This window comes from Entelurus aequoreus, linkage group LG14, assembly GCF_033978785.1.
Source record: "Entelurus aequoreus isolate RoL-2023_Sb linkage group LG14, RoL_Eaeq_v1.1, whole genome shotgun sequence".
Classification (NCBI taxonomy): Eukaryota; Metazoa; Chordata; class Actinopteri; order Syngnathiformes; family Syngnathidae; genus Entelurus; species Entelurus aequoreus.
In genome coordinates, this window is record NC_084744.1 from 38,844,811 (window position 1) to 38,865,832 (window position 21,022).

The window sequence follows — 21,022 nt, forward strand, 5'->3', positions numbered from 1 at the left end:
TATAATGATACATTATAATAGCAGACTATATCATTTAGTTTTAGTGTGAGGCTGATGTAATACACAAAGCTGCCAGTAGAGTTGAACAATTGCTTCAATGAGAATTTAAATGGCAAACAATGTTTCTTTTCTTACACGTGTGTTGCCATCCATAACAAATACGATCGTGGCTGAAATACAATTGTAAAAAATACCGTATAGGTAGAAAACAGGTTGTAGTGTATAAATAGGCGTAAAACACGTAAAAACACACTGAGAGGGTCCAGGTCCTGCTGCGCGCGCACACATGGTGTATGTTGTGTGACAGGTGAACAGACCAATCAGCGGCCAGCAAGTGAGTGCGTGCACGCCCACACGACACGGCAGCAGCGGACAGACGCAGACGCCTGGCCTTCATCACATGATCTTCATCATCATCATCATCGTCATCGTCATCGTCAGCATCAGCGTCTAACGTCACTGTGTGTGTGCGTGTGTGTGTGTGAGTGAGTGAGTGTGTGTGTGTTGTCACGCTGTTAGCGAGGACATGGCCGGCATCTTGGCGTGGTTCTGGAACGAGCGCTTCTGGCTCCCGCACAACGTGACGTGGGCTGACTTGAAGAACACCGACGAGGCGACGTTCCCGCAAGCGGAGGACCTTTATCTCGCTGGCCCTTTGGCCTTCTGCGTCGTTATGCTGCGGCTGCTGTTCGAAAGGTGGGTCTGACTCTGGCATGCTAGTGATGATGATGAAGGTGAACAATGGCATCCCGCCTGCTATCTTCCACGCACCGGCGAGCTTCACGCCTCCTTTGCAGGCCCGCAACGTTCCAAGGCTGCATTGGAAGGCAGTTCCACTGGAAGTCAGTTCCACTGGAAGGCAGTTCCACTGGAAGGCAGTTCCAATGGAAGTCAGTTCCATTGGAAGGCAGTTCCACTGGAAGTCAGTTCCAATGGAAGGCAGTTCCAATGGAAGGCAGTTCCAAGTTGTCTTCAAACATCATCAACTTGCTGCGCTGCCATTGATTGTAAAATATGTGGATGGAGAGGGGGTGTGACGGTCATATGTTGTCAATATTCAGTGTTTTATCCTTCATAGTTAATATTGTAAATCCCACATTCTTTATTTCCATGTGCATTCTGGGTGTCTCATTCAGTAAAAAAAAAAAAGGAAAATTCCATTCAGTTTTTTAAGGCGGTTTGTCATAACGTTTTTAGTATTCAATCAGACATTATTGTGAGGTTTTGTATTAGTGTTCCTAAAAATAGATATACCGGCTCCCAGAAACATTTTTTTTAAATCTAAGTTCGGTCCTCGAGTCAAAATAATTGCCCAGGCCTGGGTTAGATTGCATTTAAGCAGCACTTGGGAAACTGGCCTGTCTTCTGCAATTGGTGGCACTGTTGGTGTTTTCGGCATGAACCAAAATAGTGTCATACAATGTAGTATGTATATCAAAGATATATTGAACTAGATATTGGTTTAAGCTAAGGGAGGTGACTAGCCCAAATGATAAAAAAGTGACGACCTAAAATCCAATCCAATCCAATCCACTTTATTTATACAGCACATTTAAACAACAACAATGTTTCCAAAGTGCTGCACAACAATATTCAAAACAATATTCAAAACAATATTCAAAACAATATTCAAATATTATCCTTAGCTCCACCAATGACTGAATAAAAAAAAAAAAAAAATATATATATATATATATATATATATATAAACAATATAAAAATAAATAAATATGATTAAAAACGATTTTAAAAGATAAAACCAATTAAAACAGTAAATAGAAATCAAAATTTATAAAAAACACAGAGGACAACAGAGGACAGAGGACCACACAACTCACGTAGTGTTAAAAGCCAAAGAATAAAAGTGGGTCTTAAGACGAGACTTAAAACACTCAACTGTGGGAGCAGTTTGAACATGGAGGGGCAGAGTGTTCCAGAGCTTAGGGCCGACCACAGAGAAGGCCCTGTCTCCCCTGGATTTAAGTCTGATCTTGGGCACCACGAGCTGGAGCTGGCTCTCGGACCTCAGAGCGTGCGCAGGAGTGTAAATTTGGATGAGGTCCGAGATATACTGAGGTGCCAGTCCATGTAAAGCTTTAAAAACAAACAGTGAGGTTTTAAAATCAATTCTAAAATGAACAGGGAGCCAGTGCAAACTCTGAAGAATTGGGGTTATATGCTCGCGTTTCCTGGCCCCTGTTAAAAGTCGTGCTGCCGCGTTCTGGACTAACTGCAACCGGGAGAGAGCTTTTTGGCTAATGCCAGCATAAAGTATTGCGGTAGTCCAGGCGACTTGAAATAAAAGCATGCACGACTTGTTCAAAAAGGTTAAAAGACAAAAACGGTTTTACCTTTGCTAAAAGACAAAGATGATAAAAACACGATTTTAAAACGCCTTTGACTTGTTTGTCAAGTTTATATAGTGACGACAAGGCTGGTGACTTTGGGACGCACATAATTTTGCAATGGTCCCAAGTCAGTGAGGGCCGGACCAAAAACTGAAATTTCTGTTTTTCCCTCATTCATTATTAAAAAATTCTGGGCTAACCAAGCCTTGACGTCGCATAGACAGTTGAGAAGGTGTTTCAGGGGGCCGTGGCCTTTTGAAATCGGCATATCAATTTGGCAGTCATCTGCATAAAAGTGATAAAACACTCCATGCCTCTTAAAAATCTCTCCAAGAGGGAGAAGTTATAGTGAAAACAGGATGGGGCCTAGAATAAATCCCTGGGGGACACCATAGTAAAGCGTAGCAGAAGAAGAGGTGGCGTCCCCCAGCCTGACAGAGAAGGACCTCTCTGACAGGTAGGATCTGAACCACTCTAATGCAGTCCCCCTGACACCCACACAGTCTCTCAGGCGGTCTAAAAGAATTGTGTGGTCGACTGTGTCAAAGGCAGCTGTAAGATCTAAAAGCACTAAAATGGCAGAGCTGCCAGAATCAGACATTAAAGGCCTACTGAAACCCACTACTACCGACCACGCAGTCTGATAGTTTATATATCAATGATGAAATCTTAACATTGCAACACATGCCAATACGGCCGGGTTAACTTATAAAGTGCAATTTTAAATTTCCCGCCACACTTCCGGTTAAAAACGTTTTATTATGCTGACGTATGCGTGTGACATCACAAGGGCAAGGGAAGTATTCGGAGCCCGTAGAAAAAGCTCTGTTTTCATTTCATAATTCCACAGTATTCTGGACATCTGTGTTGGTGAATCTTTTGCAATTTGTTTAATGAACAATGGAGGCTGCAAAGAAGAACGTTGTAGGTAGGATCGATCGGTGTATTAGCAGCTAAGTACAATACTTACAGCAACACAACAAGGACTACTTACTTAGCAGACGCCTAGCCGATGCTAGCCGCCAAACCCACGGATGAAGTCCTTCGTCGCGCCGTCGATCGCTGGAACACAGGTGAGCACGGCTGTTGATGGGAAGATGAGGGCTGGCTGGCGTAGGTGGAGCGCTAATGTTTTTATCATAGTTCTGTGAGGTCCGGTTGCTAAATTGCTAAATTAGCCTTAGCGTCGTTAGCAACAGCATTGTTAAGCTTTACCAGGCTGAGCATTTTTAACCGTGTAGTTACATGTACATGGTTTAATAGTATTGTTGATCTTCTGTCTATCCTTCCAGTCAGGGATTTATTTATTTTGTTTCTATCTGCATTTGAGACAGATGCTATCACGTTAGCTCATGCTACAGAGCTTCGTCGATGATGGGTGTCCTTCGTCGCGCCGTCGATCGCTGGAACGCAGGTGAGCACGGCTGTTGATGTAACCGTGTAGTTACATGTACATGGTTTAATAGTATTGTTGATCTTCTGTCTATCCTTCCAGTCAGGGGTTTATTTCTTTTGTTTCTATCTTCATTTGAGAACGATGCTATCACGTTAGCTCAGTAGCTAAGTGTGTCACCGATGTATTGTTGTGGAGATAAAAGTCACTTTGAATGTCCATTTCACGTGCTCGACTCTCATTTTCAAGAGGATATAGTATCCGAGGTGGTTTAAAATACAAATCCGTGATCCACAATAGAAAAAGGAGAGAGTGTGGAATCCAATGAGCCAGCTTGTACCTAAGTTACGGTCAGAGCGAAAAAAGATACGTCCATCACTGCCTCTCTAGTCCTTCACTCTAACGTTCCTCATCCACGAATCTTTCATCCTCGCTCAAATTAATGGGGTAATCGTCGCTTTGTCGCTCCGAATCTCTCTCGCTCCATTGTAAACAAAGGAAAATTGTGAGGAATATTACCTCCTGTGACGTCACGCTACTTCCGGTACAGGCAAGGCTTTTTTTTATCAGCGAGCAAAAGTTGCGAACTTTATCGTCGATTTTCTCTACTAAATCCTTTCAGCAAAAATATGGCAATATCGCGAAATGATCAAGTATGACACATAGAATGGATCTGCTATTCCCGTATAAATAAAAAAAATTCATTTCAGTAGGCCTTTAAAAGCAAGTCATTAAAAACCTTTAAAAGTGCAGATTCAGTACTACGCAAAGCTTTGTATCCAGACTGAAATGGATCTAAAGTGCTATTTCCATCTAATAAAGGCTGCAGTTGCGCCAAAACACATTTTTCCAAAATTTTGGACACAAAAGGTAATTTGGGAATGGGCCGATAATTTGACAAACTTGGAACCTTGAGGAACACTACTAAAGAAGTTGAACAAATGACTACTGACTGCATGTGGAGTAAACAAGATACACCTTAGTTACATAAATCACATTACAATGTGTAATGGCCAAAAAGGAAAGGACTTTAAGAGGTGCCTTGAGGAACGCCTCAGTTGTGTAAATCACCCCAGTTTACTAAGTTTGCTAGCAATGTTAAAATACCAATGCAACGATCTGCCAATGTGTTAGTGGTCCAGGTTTCTCTATACAACAGGAGCATTCTATCTAGTCTTTTTGGGAATTTGCTGTAAATAAGTTTATCTCCCAAGTTTTGAACTGAACTTGTTTATGGTGTCATTCCAATGCCGGATGAGGTTAATGCATTTTGCATGAGCTTGCATTGAGTTTTAGATGCCTCCCTGTTTACGGAATTTGCAGTGATTTTTAAATTACATTTATTTCCAACCGTGTCTGGAAAAAATAGCAGTGCCAACTTCAAGATATACAGTTGTGGTCAAAAGTTTACATACAATTGTATTCCAATAATTTATACAACATACTTGTTGATCACAAAAAATATTCATGAAGTTTGGTTCTTTTATGAATTTATTGTGGCCAATTTTTGTTTAATATGACCACAGAACTTTTCTCCAGAAGGTCTTATCTTTGTCCATGTGGTGTCGGATGAAACAAACATTTAGCTGTTTGGCCACAGTACCCAGCAATATGTTTGGAGGAGAAAAGGTGAGGCCTTTAATCCCAGGTACACCATTCCTACCGTCAAGCATGGTGGTAGTATTATGCTCTATATTTCATGATTCCTCTGCCCAGGAAAAGAATATGTTTCTGTTCACTTATTTGCTTAATTTTGTTAAATAAATCTTGTTTCAAATATTTCAGTGTGTATGTATGTTTATAAGTACTTTTTGAGCACATTCAACGATACCACAATAATAATAATAACTGTGATCATTTTGTTCACAATAAGTGTGATAGGAAATGTTCATATTGTTACATCCCTACTGGAGCATAGTATCAGTTTAAATGACACTTGCGCTTATTGTATTTCTTTTTTAAATGTACAAACTTACGTTACTTTGCATTGTCCATTCCAGGTTAATTGCAAGGCCATGTGCTGTGGGCCTGAAGATTCAAGCCAACGGGCCACAAAAAGCCCAACCCAACGCCATCTTGGAGAAGGTTTTTACCGCCATTACCAAGGTGGTGCTTCTAGAGTTTCTATACTGGTAATATTAACGTTTTAGAACTTTAAGCATCAAACATCTACTGTTTTACCAGCACCCCGATGAAAAGAGGCTGGAGGGATTGTCCAAGCAGCTGGACTGGGACGTCCGAACCATTCAGCGCTGGTTCAGACAACGACGCAACCAAGAGAAACCCAGCACTCTCGCCCGCTTCTGTGAGAGCATGTAAGCAACTTTTGAATTGACCCACTGCCATTCTTTTACTATCAAGTAGCAACAACTACAGTAATTGTGTTCAAATGGAACACACATGTGTATTACTCGTACACTAGGACTGTGTGCTTAGCTCTTTCACTAATAGTGCGCTGCTATTCAATGGAAAAGATTACCGTAGTACCACAGAACATTTTTTGTAGCACAGAAACATTTAGGAGCAGTAAGAAATGTCTTAAATATCACAATTTCATTATTAACACTCAAACAACGTACACATGGACACTTATACATATAAACACATTGCCATCATAAGGCCTACTGTAACACTCTATAAAACACAGAGAACATCCCTAAACTGTGCTAGCACAGTCGCTAACATGAGTTAGTGATATGGAGCAAAACTTATATCCCGATATAGTTTGGCTCATAACCTAACCCAGGAATATATATAATAATTTTTAGGAATGTTGGGGGATTCCAAATACAGAAAAATAGGTATAAACAAGCAAGAAAAGTAGGTTTTTTCATAATATGATACCAACTTAAGGGGTGTTTTGAGATGAGAAAAAAATAAAAGGCCAAAAAACATTTAGCTATGCTCAATTCTTCAGCTAACAGATACGCAGAAGAACAAAATGTGAAAAGAAGTGCCCTGGTTTAAGAGGACATTTTTAAACTTCAGCAGCAACATTAAAATAATTGACCTTTAACAATGGAGTATTATAGGTAAATATTATTATAGGACATATAGGTTGATTGGCAACACTAAATTGGTGTGAATGTGAGTGTGAATGTTGTCTGTCTATCTGTGTTGGCCCTGCGATGAGGTGGCGACTTGTCCAGGGTGTACCCCGCCTTCCACCCGAATGCAGCTGAGATAGGCTCCAGCACCCCCCGCGACCCCAAAAGGGACAAGCAGTAGGAAATGGATGGATGGATAAACATAAACATTTTAGCCAGGAACACCAACCTGCCAACTGCTTCATGATGTGGTGTGACAGGCTGTATACTGAAAATAACTTTTAAAAGTCATTCATTATAGTTACTGTATTTTTTGGACTACAAGGCGCACTTAAAATCCTTTGAATTTTTCTCAAAAATCAGCACTGCGCCTTATAACCCAGTGCGCCTAATGTACGAAATAATACTGGTTGTGCTTACCGACCTCGAAGCAATTTTATTTGGTACATGGTGTAATGATAAGTGTGACCAGTAGATGGCAGTCACACATAAGAGATACGTGTAGACTGCAATATGACGCCAGTAAACAGACTTTGTGAACTACTTAATTGTTCAACCCAGTCCATTTTATACTTTGAAAGACTTTCAAAATGACAGGAGTCAAGATGGCTATGGGATGGATTCATGACGTTTATGTTCATCTGAATAAACCCAGTGGACATGGTGTCATAAACCCAGTGGACATGATGTCATCAAGCCAGCCGAGAGTCATGGACTCTCAGAAAGGATCTGACCCAAGTTGGACATGCTGGATAATCACGGACAACCTATCCAAGGTCATCTCAGCACACTGTGACTGCAAGGCAGGGTTGAGAGAATGTTGTTCTCATGTAGCTTCACTTTTGTGAGAAGTGAGTACTTTTTATTAATACAACAACCATCAAAGTTCTTTGACTGATCACACCAAGTTTATTCAAAGTGGGGCTGTTATTTATTTTACATTCTTTTTGACTTACAAAATGTTTTACCTGAAATGATCCGAACAAACACGGTCGTCAGCAAGTCACACCTGGGTTGATTGTATGCTAGTCTTCGCCGTTAACTTTCTGTTGGTCCAGAAATCCGCTTAAGCGAGTTTTATTCCTTCCACTTCCACTGTGGCATTGAACAATGGCACACCTTGTCGGCATTATCAGTATTATTGGAAAATTATCGGAGACCATTAGCGTTTCACTAACTTCCGCCCTTCATGTGGATATCAGCAATGCATTGGGGGAAATGTAAACAAATCTAAACCCCTCTCAACGTCAATTCATCAAACGATGAATGAAAATGACCTTAAGAATGCTGCGGTCATCGATAAATTGCTGCGTCGGTTTGTTTCTTTTTGTCGTGTCTGGCTTTCAAAGTGGATGCAAGAGGTGGTGTGAGGTCCAGAAGAGCTGCATCCATAGTGGACGACGGCACTGGACGGCAACATCACTCGACTCTGTGAGCCCAAACTTTACCATTCTTTGGTCAGTGTAGATGTGCAGTCCTTAACTCTGACACCATGTCATGCTGAGGTTGTTTCATACACAACTTCTCTATTTCAGTTGTCTCAAGTTCAACACACATGAGCGAACTTGGCTAACATTGTGACGCAAGCACCTCACATGACCTACGGTGGCCTAGGTTAGACAAACAAGACAATTGTCACAACAGACCACAACTCTTATTTCCTGACATTCCCAAATGTAAATGAATAAGAGTTCCTTCAGCTGCCTGACACTTTATACATAACTTGATATCTACTGTACCCTTTTTAAAGAACGAGAGGGTGTCAAATATTCAAGATGTTACATTTCTAATGCATTTTTTTGTCTTTTTCCAAATATCATTCCATGACATGTATTTTTTCTAAAATATTAAAATCAATCATCAGTTTCTGAACACATGCATCATTTGCATTCCTAGTATGATGTTGATTTATTGTACCATAAAACTTAACATTTAAAAAAAATGGTATCCTGTTTAAAAACGTATCTGCCAGTTTGTGGCTGTTATAGGGCATCATTTCAGAGAATATGCATTTTTACAGCATGTTTTAAGAGATAACATTTTAAAAATGACTTCTGGATATATTATACTAAAATAGAATTAGATGTTTATTTAGAGGGCTTAAGTGCAGTTCCCGTGTAATATGTTTAATTGAAGGTACAGTGTGATGATTGACATGCAGAACCTTTTAATTGGCTATTGTCAATGGCTGTGCACAAATTCAGAACACTGGATGCTACTACAAAAAAAATACATAAATACAAATAAATTCTCAGATTTAGCAGTCTTGCAAGCCAATTCTAATTCCATAGGTAGTAACAGTTAGGGTCATTTTTAAACTATTTTAAGATTATCATCGTCAAATGTTTACAATTGTGGGTTGTAATCTTTTGACTATACAGGTATATAATAACCATATGGGGTCGGACATGGGCATTATTTTTTTTAAAGTGGCATTAAAAATGGCATTAAATAGGTTAGGGTTAGGGCAAAACTACTATATTGGGTGTAAAAAGTATTAAAGTGACTATATGCACGTTATTTCATGTTTAGAGGACTCTAATGATGTTATAAAATATGTATTCATAGGGTTGTATACAGTTTTTTTAAGCTCTCACTATGAAAATACTCGATTTACTAACAATAATCCTATTTCGCGACAATTTGTTTACCACGGTCAGGCCTGGGACCAATGAGCAGCAATAAACGATGGAGGACTGCAAACATATACAAGGTTTATTATTCAATTGTAGAGATGTTTTAGAGAGGCAGGTGCCTGCAAGTTTGCATTGTGATGCACTTTTTTTGGGAGAGGAAATTAAATGATTCATAATTGTACTTTTTGTATTGTACTACACAATAACTGTGATATGAAATTGTCATTTTGTTACATCCTATAACAAAATGACCCCTTCATTTGATTATTATTGTTATTGTTTACCAAGAAACTAATGGGAAACATTGGAAACAGAAGTTAAACTGAAAAGCAGATATTTTATTTGGCTAGTGTATGATTTCATTTGAAAATAATTCAATGACTAAAAAAAGCTTGAATTAGCTTGTTGTTTCAAATAATATAAAAGGTACAAACTATATTTGCATGTGTTACATTTTTTTCTGTCATAATTGAAATCTGTTAATCAAGAAAGATTAAATACTTTATTGACGAACATTATTTCCAGGCTTTTGCAGGCCACAAAAAAACACATGGCAGGCCAGTTGTGGCCCCCGGGCCTTGAGTTTGACACATACAGTATATCCACATTTCAATTATGTTGTCCCTCGAGGAGACCTAATAAAATGGTTGCTCACTTTTGTACTTGCACGTTGCATTTTCCATACGCATATAGTCATGCAAAGATGGCATCGCTAAAACAACAAATCTAATGATGGCCTAAGATGTTTTGCACAATCCTCTAGTTTGCGTAAAGCCTTAAGCTTTGACACTGCCTTAAAGACTCCTGGGCTGTAACGGAGAACTGGCTCCTCTTCAGTACATCAGGGAGATCACAGTTACTTAGCGCTGTGGTATTAAAGGCTAACAAATGAGGCTGTCAGAGGGGAATTATGTCTCACGCCAGCAAACCAAATGTGACACTTTGAGACACTTGTAAAAAAAAAAAACCTCACATGTACCAATGTGCCCGAGGCTGGTTCCCTGCCAAACACTTTCTTTGCTCATCCACATCGCTGGACTCTTATTTCTCAGATCTGCTGTTTTAACCGAAACACTGTTTTGTGCTCTTTGAAAATAGCTGATTACATGGTTGATGGATGAATGGAAAAAAAGCATAACTGGCTGCACATTTAGTTGACCAGCTTGCTAGATCAGTAGGTAGATAGATAGATAGATAGATAGATAGATACAGGGCTCGAATTTAACCACGGCAACCGCAGCAATTGCCGCGACTGCCATTGTGACTTGCCGTAATGCCCTAAAAAGTTGAGCAGAATCCTTAGCAAGAACATGCTGTGATCGCCCTTGATTTTTGACTTGTTAACGGACGAGGGATATAACGATAAACGGTATAATGGTAAACTGCAGTAAAAATCGAGACGGTTAGTAATACCGTTTAAATTTTTAATTACAGAAAAAACTTCATTTATTAATGCATTTTAGACAACTTTTTACTTCCTGAATACTGAAGCGCCGCAGTATCTGCACATGCTCACTAGAGCCGTTTGGCTCATGTTGAACGTGCAGCTAGCGTCCTTCCGTCAGCTGCTGGGACTGAGAGTTAGCATGCAGCAGGCGATGTGTCGGGAACGTTGCCACAACTTGTTTATAAAGTATGTAGTTTGTTGACTGGGATGCTTAACCGTCCTTTAATTAACTGCTAACTTTGTTAGTTAAGTTTTCCAATAACATCAATACTAGCTAAAATCATCAAATTGAACGCAGGTTGAGTTGTCGGTGAGACACAAAGATTGTGTAGTAGATGTGAGATGTATCACACACCTTTATTTTTGTTGGCCAAACTGATGCACTGAAGTACATGGTTGTTGTTGAAGAACATATCTTCATTAGCCAAACTGCTTTGTGTTTTATATTGCTATCAAAAAGTAAACACCATGTTTTTTTTACATTACTTTGTTTTTTTTCATTCCACAAAGTAATTACTTTAACAACCATTGATGTGACATAGCAATTTGTTAATGTTTTATGGTGTATAATTAATTACTATACGACCGATTTCTGCTCAAACTCTCAATGGATCTGTCCCGATACAGCATGTACATGTGCACACACTACATTTACATGTACACACACTACATGCTGTGTATATATGAACACTTGTTATCTATATGGACAAAAAGTGCAGTTAAAAAGTGCAGTTATGTCTTATGTGCATAAAGGGGCATCTTGCAAATTTTTCACATTTATTAGCATTTATTTATAGTATTATTTTGTTTCTGCCATATTACTTTGTTTATAATGCTTGTGTTGCTTTCATATGCACATTCAACTTTCTACTTGAGGTAGATCTATACATTTTGAATGTGTTGTTTGTGTTTAAAAAAAATAAAACTTGGTTAAGGATTTCAGTATAAGTATCTTTTTGAATACATTTCCTATTTGCAATTAATGCTTGTCTTCTCTTTTTTCAGGTGGCGGTTTACAGTTTATCTCTACATTTTCACTTATGGAGTGCGTTTCCTTAAAAAGGTATTTCTGTCCTCCGCTTATGATGAGCAGTTCCATGGGAAATAGGCAAAGCAGGTTTATTCATAGATCACATTTTCTTTGCAAGGCAATTCCATTTCATGATTATTTACAATAATCATGAAATCATTCAATTACAATTAAAGAGTGTGGATAAAATACTTTCAGTTGCCATAGGCACAGTTAAATAAGTGTTTTCAGCCTGAATTTGAACATGGCCAAATTTAAGGCCTGTCTCCAATCTTCTGGAAGAGTGTCACCATGATAGTCCTGATTCTAGGCACCAGAGATGGTTCTTATGGTTCTATCACACCACACTAGACCATTAAAAGACTGATACACAAGCAGAGCTGTTTTAAAGTCTATTTCCTGAGCAGCAGGAAGCCAGTACAATGACTTAAACACTGGACTAATATGGTCGTATTTCCCGGTTCTAGTCAGGACTTGAGCAGCAGCATTCTGAATGTTCTGCAGCTGTTTTACAGCTGGTTCAGATAGCCCAGTGAGAAGGCCTCATAGTAATCCACCCAGCTGGAGATAAAGATTATATTCCAAGTCTGCCTTCAACACTATTCAGTTTTAGGTGTATAAAAGCGGCGGATGCTATTATAAATGATAAATGGGTTATACTTGTATAGCGCTTTTCTACCTTCAAGGTACTCAAAGCGCTTTGACAGTATTTCCACATTCACCCATTCACACACACATTCACACACTGATGGCGGGAGCTGCCATGCAAGGCGCTAAGCAGCCATCAGGAGCAAGGGTGAAGTGTCTTGCCCAAGTGTAACCGGTGGTCTTTTCCTCTGCGTTGTGTGTCTTTAATGGAACACGACCGACACCATGGATTGCTCAGCTGCACTTTACTGACAATACACAACATACAATTGTCGTCAATAACTTTGTTTCCATCGTCAAGTCCCTCTCCCGTTATCGTGGACAAAAGGGCGTACAACAGTGAAATAAACATACCTGACAATACACAACATACAATTGTCGTCAATAACTTTGTTTCCATCGTCAAGTCCCTACACAAATATAATACAGAAAAAGATAGTGAACTTAAATTCTTAACATGACAATATTTCTGTCGTCGCATGCACGCCTACCTCTCCCGTTATCGTGGACAAAAGGGAAGTTGGAAGGCGTGTCCAACGCATATAAAAAGACAGGTGTCACAGTAATTATTGCAGTAGGAGGGACAACGAGACAATGGTCCCACATAGACAAAACATTGAACAATATCCAGGTATTTACATGTAACTTACACATTTTGTGTAATTATAACAATAATAAAGCATTATAAAATACATTATTTACAAGACATAATTGACCCTGTTACACTCACCCCCCAAGAATTACACAATAGTCTGGTTTGCAAGAACAGTACACATGTGTAAACACAATGGCCATGAAAATCACAAATTTGCATTAAACAGCAATATACGCTTCCTTTTTAAAGGATAAGAGAACAAGAGACTTGCTTGGCGCCTAGCAAGAACTCATAGTACTCCATAGACAAGGTGAGGTGCCTTATACACCACACATACACAGGCCAAACATTGTGGGTGAGTAGGGAAACATTAGTTTTTCAGAACATTGAGTCCACACAAAGAGCAGCATAAAACAGCTTTCTGGTTATATCTCACACATTAATAACAGTATGGGAGCCTGGCTCGACCCCTAATATGGACTCAAGTTGAACCATGGACTCTATTAAACGGTAAACAGGTTTAATGACTCTGCCAAACCGCGAGGCAAATTGTTTCTCAGCACCAGATGCTTGAGGTGGACCAACTGGGACTAATTGCAGTGAGGGAGCAGGTAGAGCTATCGGGGGATCCAGAGCAGCAATATGGCCACTGTCTGTAGGGGGAGACTACTTCAGCGGACTCTGAACACTGAGGCTCATCAAAGGAAGACTGCTCATGGACCCATGAGGCAGTACGGCCATCATCACAAGCATCAGCACTCAAGAGGGAACCAGCATGGGATGTCCCAACAGTTGCAGCTACCGTATCTGACACCTCTGACTCACACCCATCAAATACTGCTGTGGCAGGCATGACCACTGGTCCAGCATCATAATCCAAAGCTCCGTCTAACGGCAGGAAGTTAACCTGGAGCAACAGGTTACGGTGAACAACCCGTTCATTCCCCTCTGGATCCTTGATCCGGTAGATGTGCAGGTCGGGTTTTGAGGCCACCACAGTGTGTATAACAGGCAACCACTTGTCAGAAAGTTTACGCTTCCCTTTGACACCTTTGTTGGCCAACAGCACCTGGTCGCCAAGGGAAAGAGGCTGACCTTTGACCTTTCTGTTGTACTGGTTGCTCTGATGCTTCTGCTCAGCAGAGCAGTTCTTCTGGGTAAGCGTCATAGCACAATGCAGGTCCTCTAAAAGGGACTTTACATATATGTTATAGTCACACACAGTCTCATCCCGAAACACATTCTTAAAGAGGGGATCTACCGGCAATCTCGGGGTTCTCCCAAACATCAAATAAAAAGGCGCAAACCCAGTCGTCTCATGCACAGTGCAATTATACACAAAAGTCATTGTCTGGATCATTTGGGGCCATTTCTGCTTGGAGCGAGGGGGCAATGATCTCAACATGTTGCCCAAGGTGCGGTTAAACCGCTCCGTCCCACCGTTTCCCATAGGATGGTAGGGTGAAGTGTGAGACTTGTCAACTCCTGACAACATCAAGAGTTCAGCAATCAGTTCACTTTCAAAATGTGCACCCTGGTCTGAATGAAGGCGCTGGGGGAAGCCGTAAATGCAGAAGAAGCTGTCCCATAATTTCCTAGCAACCCTCTTTGCAGTCTGGTCCTGACAAGGAAAAGCATGTGCCAATTTCGTAAAGTGATCAGTGACTACAAGAACATCCACAGATTTGTTGTGGCTGTCTTCAGCTGTCCAAAAGTCAACACACACAAGCTCTAGGGGAGCAGAGGTCTTGATGCTTTGTAGCGAGGCCCTTGCTGAAGGCTCGGGGGTCTTGCTAAGGACACACCTGCGGCACTGTTTCACGTAACTGCGGACATCCTTCTCCATGTCATACCAGAAAAAACGGTGGCGAGCTAAAGCAAGAGTGCGGGGCTGACCTTGATGACCAGCTTGGTCATGAACGCCAGACAGTGCGTCTGCCTTCAAGGACTCTGGCACAACAAACTGGTACCTCTTCTTCTTGGTCAAAGGGTCCTTTGTGACTCTATAGAGGATGCCATCCAGAAGCATCAGCCTATCCCACTGTTTCAATACTCTCAGAGTTAGCTGATTTTCATTACAACGTTCGCGTCTGGAGGGCCTGCCTTTCAAAGTCTGGGTGTGCCAGCACCACACTATTAAGAAGTACACTCTTCAGATCCTCAACCGCCTTCTCACAAGCAGAAGTCCAGTCCTGAGAAGTCCGTTTTCTGAAGGTGCCTGCTCTTCTCCGCCCAAAACAGCTCTTGGCACTCCTCTTCTGTCCTGCAGTCAATGTGTAAAGTGGCTTTGCAAGAGAAGAACAGCCAGGGATGAAATGCTGGTAGTACAGCACCATGCCCAGGAAGGACTTGACTTTCCGCTGTGATGGGGTGCAGCCGTCATCCTCCATAAGATCTTTTTTTTCAAAAGCGGAGATGACTTTGACTTTCTCCTGGTCGACTGCAACACCACCGCTGTTCACTACATGACCCAGAAACTTCACGGTCCTACGCAAGAAGTAGCACTTCCTCTGCGGCAGTTTCAGGTTGTTGGCTCTGAGACGCAGGAAGACACTCTCCAGCCGCTTCAGGGCTTCCTCTTCGGATGGAGCAAACAGAAGCAGGTCATCCAAATAGCAGAGGAGGCTGGAAAAGTTCAAGTCCCCAAAGATGCTGATCATCATCCGCATAAAGGATGCGGGGCTGTTGCACAAGCCCTGGGGAAGTCTGTTGTACTCGTATAGGCCTAAGGGTGTTGTGAAGGCCGTATACTGCCTGTCAGACTCATGGAGGGGGACGTTGTAAAACCCCGATGTGAGATCCATGGTACTGAAAAAGGCATTTCCACCAAGGGCGGCAAGACAGTCAGCCTGGTGGGGTAGCGGGTGTGCATCCTTCACGGTCTTGGCGTTAAGCCAGCGGAAGTCCGTGCAGATCCTCAACTCCCATGACTTCTTCCAGACTAGAACAAGGGGTGAGGCATACTCACTGACTGACTTGCTGATGATTCCTTTAAACTCCATCTCAGACAGCACCTCTCTCAGCTTATGATAGTGAGCTGGAGGGACACGGCGATAGGGGAGTCTAAAAGGGCGATCATCAGTGAGGTGGATTCAGTGGACAAAATCCTTTGCCTCGCCACAGTCCAGCTTGTCTTTAGAAAATACATCTTTGTAGGTGAGGACCAGTTCAGCCAGTCACTGTTTCCATTCCTCTGATACTTCACAGCCTTCAAGATCAACATCCGCCAAGCCACAGTCTTTAAGCTGCTGAAGGGGATTAGAGGTGGTACCTGACTTGGAGGCTGGGTCACTTCCCTCACAGGTCTGCTGCATACACACACTCTGTGACAAAGGAAGGTCTTCCATTGCAATACAAGGAAAAACATCTGCTACCTTAGCGTTACGGCGCAGTGTCACAGGTCTCTTTGTTGGGTTCAGGATCTTCATTGGGACCCAACGATCACCCCACATTGGTGTCACGACCCGGCCAACAATGATGTCTCTAGGGGTTGAACGGGAAGAGGTGGGCTCCACAATGACAGTGCTCCCAGGTGACACAGGAGCACTGCTGGGCAGCTTCCCCCATACTAGAGACTCTCCCTGAGGTGCAAGAGTGACGGATTGTCTTAGCTTGACTGTACCAACTTTTTCAGGCATTTCGGGACCAGACCAGCGTGTAATGCAGCTGAGTAGTCCAAGAAACTGTTCACAATTGGGGTCAGAAGTATTGGAGCAGACCAGCTGCCAGTACTTATTATCAGACTTCATTGCCTGTATAATGGGTCTTATGACATTGGTCCCAATGATCATCTCATCTTTCTGCCCTGGAACAAGTAAAGTTGGCACAATGAACTTAGAACTTATGACCTTGAAACTTCAATTTCAAGGTCATAAATGCACCTGGGTTGTGTCATAAGGCCACCACAGCCAACAAGGACCACCTTCTCCGGCACAGGCCGAGGACTAGGGAGTAGCCCAACAGCTCTAAGCTTTGACTCCGCCTCCACATTTAGCGTGCATGACATGCTACCTGAATCAAGCATCCCTCTTAAAACAGACTGGCCCCCCACAGACACTGGAGCATAAAACAACTCACTAGCTCCTTCCACTCTATGGGAACCCACAACAATCACTGTTTTGTCATCAGAAAGGCTACTACAACAGTTCATATAGGTCAATTGCACATCTTCATTTTCACTGAGGGTGCTACTAGCAACGCCCATGCTACCCCTCTCAATACACAGGCGGGTTAGTTTAAATCAGCATTGGGTGGAAAAGATGGCGGTATAGCCGGGGAATGTGAAGCCTGTGGGCACACACGCTTCATGTGACCAGGTCTCAAACAGTTGAGGCACAATCTGTAGAGCTTACAGTGTGCATGAGTTGAATGTTCACTGGAAGTACATACTCGACATGCGACTGCCACAGAACTTTGATAGTTTCTGGGTTGACCAGTCTGATGGGAGCCTGACCTTTGGCCTCTTGGTCTTTGATTGTTAGCCAAAGATGCATTGCACAAGGACAGAACCTTATCAAACATGGCCACAACTTGAGCACCAGGGTCGTTAGCTGGTGTGTCAAAAGCGGCCAGCGCCACATTGACAGCAGAAGATGGGTGGAATGGGGAGGTGGACTGATGTGCGACAGCCACAAGTGCATCAGGAGGCTGACTGCAGGAAAGGCCAGGGGAAGGTTGAGGAACAGAAAGCAACAACTGTTGGCGTGCTACAGAGACAGCCTGCGGCGAAGAATAATCAGTCACTGGGCTTTGATTGTAAGCTGACAAGCCCATCACACATTGAGACTGGGCTGCTGTCGTTCTAACCTTTCTTATATGAGCATCCAGACGCTCCTGAACCTCAGCTGCCGTCCACTACTCAGGCGTCTTTAGTTGAAACAACAAGGCAAGATGAGGGTCAGGACAGTGGTTAATAAACATCATGACAACTTCAGCACTGGGGTCCTCAACAGATTTGCCCCGCCTATGGAGACACTCATCAGCAGCATCAATGGACTTGTTAAGACGGATCCAGTAGTCCATAGCACTCTCACCAGAATGGGGAATAGTGCAGTAAAAGTCTTTCATAGGCAAGTTAGAATATGATAGCTCACTGAAGTTACCTTTCAAAATGTCAAACACTGCAGTGGGCTGGTCAGCTGTATTCAGTTCAGGGCGGCTGCGCAGCGACACCTTTACAACATCCCTCGCTTTGCCTGTTAGTCTGGACATAATTAGCTCAAACATTTCATGTGGACTGTCACATTTTACTCTATTTAGGTAACATTTCATCATGTCTACCCATTCATGAATTGAGAACACATCAGCATTATCGCCCCTAAAGTAAGGTGGTGCTTTGACGTCAGGCTGCACAACAACTTTCACTTGTGGCGAACCATCATGCCTGGAGGAAGGGCTCACAGCGGTGGACTGAGGCTGAAATGCACTTGGCTGGTGCATCATGCTGATGTTGGCAGAGATGTTGTCTCCTATCTGTTTAGCTAAAGTTGTGATCATCTCTCCAAAAGCATCAACAGATATGACTTGTGTGGGTTCACGCACTGCGTGAGTAACTGGCGTAGAGCTAGAGATGGGGGTCAGTAGCGGGTTAAAAACTGGTTGGTCTATCATGAAGCTAGGACTGCTTGACACCAACCTACCCCTCCCCATTCCAAATGTGACACTATGCCCACGACCAGCCATTGTAGGAATCTCAAATATTATGCAAATATTTCACTATAACAACAAAGAGAAATCCCCACGAAGGCAGTATAGCAAAACAAGGGCAATAGTGACACAAGTTGACACATAAAAAAAAAAAACTTCACTGTAAAGCCCACTGTAAATAGCCCCTGACAAATCAATACATAGCACAGCACTGTAGCATGAGAAAAAAAAATCCCCCCCTGTGCTATTAGGGCGTATCTAGCCTCTCATAAGCCCACACCGATTAATAGATGAACAGAAAATAAAACGCCATCAAAAGGCTTCACTAAACACTCATACAAACAGGCTCGCCCATTCACCACTTTTTTTTCTGCTATGACAGGACTATCTGTCACAAAAATGTTCATAAAATGTACCAGCTGGATATTATAAGTCACCAGCACAAACCTAAACAAGCTTAAATCGCGCGCACACACTTTAAAACAGCGTGATTTGTCAGCACACCTCGCGCGCACGCGGGAGCGCGCGCCGTTGTCCTCGGCGACAGGAAGGGAGAGGGAGGGAGGAGCAGCCGAGTGCAGCGGGCGGGAACTCCAGCAGCTTTCCCGGGCACCAGACGAGCGCTGGTCGGCGATGCAACGGGTCGTACGGCACCAAGTGTAACCGGTGTTCTTTTCCTCTGCGTTGTGTGTCTTTAATGGAACACGACCGACACCATGGATTGCTCAGCTGCACTTTACTGACAATACACAACATACAATTGTCGTCAATAACTTTGTTTCCATCGTCAAGTCCCTCTCCCGTTATCGTGGACAAAAGGGCGTACAACAGTGAAATAAACATACCTGACAATACACAACATACAATTGTCGTCAATAACTTTGTTTCCATCGTCAAGTCCCTACACAAATATAATACAGAAAAAGATAGTGAACTTAAATTCTTAACATGACAATATTTCTGTCGTCGCATGCACGCCTACCTCTCCCGTTATCGTGGACAAAAGGGAAGTTGGAAGGCGTGTCCAACGCATATAAAAAGACAGGTGTCACAGTAATTATTGCAGTAGGAGGGACAACGAGACAATGGTTCCACATAGACAAAACATTGAACAATATCCAGGTATTTACATGTAACTTACACATTTTGTGTAATTATAACAATAATAAAGCATTATAAAATACATTATTTACAAGACATAATTGACCCTGTTACACAAGGACACAACGGACGTGACTAGGATGGTAGAAGGTGGGGATTGAACCCCAGTAACCAGCAACACTCCGATTGCTGACACGGCCACTCTACCAACTTCACCACGCCGTCCCATTTGACTTAATGTTGTTGTCAAAGTTGAAGTCATTACCCCTAAAGAGGGTGTCAAGGTGACTTGTTTCTCTTTGCTCCTGTGGTCCACTGACAATGATTTCAGATTTGACCAAATTTAGCTGGAAAAAACTGTTTTGCCTACCGATATGTTTGATGCAGTGACGTCACATATAATCCATAGCACATACAGTAGAAATATAATCTATATAATCCATAGCACATACAGTAGAAATATAATCTATATAATCCATAGCACATACAGTAGAAATATACAGTACAAGTATTCAGTTTATTTGGAACATACCACTCGGGATGGTTCCTGCTGGCCCCACCATGGACTGGACTTTCGCTGATGTGTTGGACTTTCACAATATTATGTCAGACCCACTCGACATCCATTGCTTTCGGTCTCCCCTAGAGGGGGTTACCCACATGCGGTCCTCTCCAAGATTTCTCATAGTCATTCACATTGACGTCCCACTGGGGTGAGTTTTCCTTGCCCGTATGTGGGCTCTGTACCGAGGATGTCGTTGTGGCTTGTACAGCCCTTTGAGACACTTGTGATTTAGGGCTATATAAATAAACATTGATTGATTGATTGATACAGTACATACGTTGTAATGCATCACATATTTCTACTTGTTTCATTATAGCATGTCCGAAAATGAGTAGGAAGAAGCACAGTTTATTTAATCCTACCCCTTCAAACCATAGCAATTGTATCCCATTTCCTTGTTCTCTGTTACAGAACAGGGAATAAATAAATAATATACCATGGTAAGTAAAACAAATATTAAATACACAAATAATCATTTTCTCAAAAAAAAAGAGGAAAAAAAAGGGTTGAAGATGTTCATCATAATTCTTGTGTGTACTTTGTGAACACTTATAGTTTGAACAGTC

At 42.1% G+C, this 21,022-nt stretch overlaps 1 protein-coding gene across 1 annotated transcript in view; it reads left to right on the top strand.

Moving 5' to 3' along the window:
• The first annotated feature begins 377 nt into the window (after positions 1-377).
• The window catches only part of cers6 (ceramide synthase 6), a 46,908-nt gene continuing 26,263 nt past the window's right edge, over positions 378-21,022 (top strand). Inside the window, exons 1-4 of the mRNA XM_062069843.1 lie at positions 378-696; positions 5,742-5,847; positions 5,926-6,056; positions 11,877-11,934. Coding sequence (XP_061925827.1) covers positions 527-696; positions 5,742-5,847; positions 5,926-6,056; positions 11,877-11,934 — 465 coding nt within the window. The 5' untranslated portion in view covers positions 378-526. The remainder of the gene's footprint in view (positions 697-5,741; positions 5,848-5,925; positions 6,057-11,876; positions 11,935-21,022) is intronic.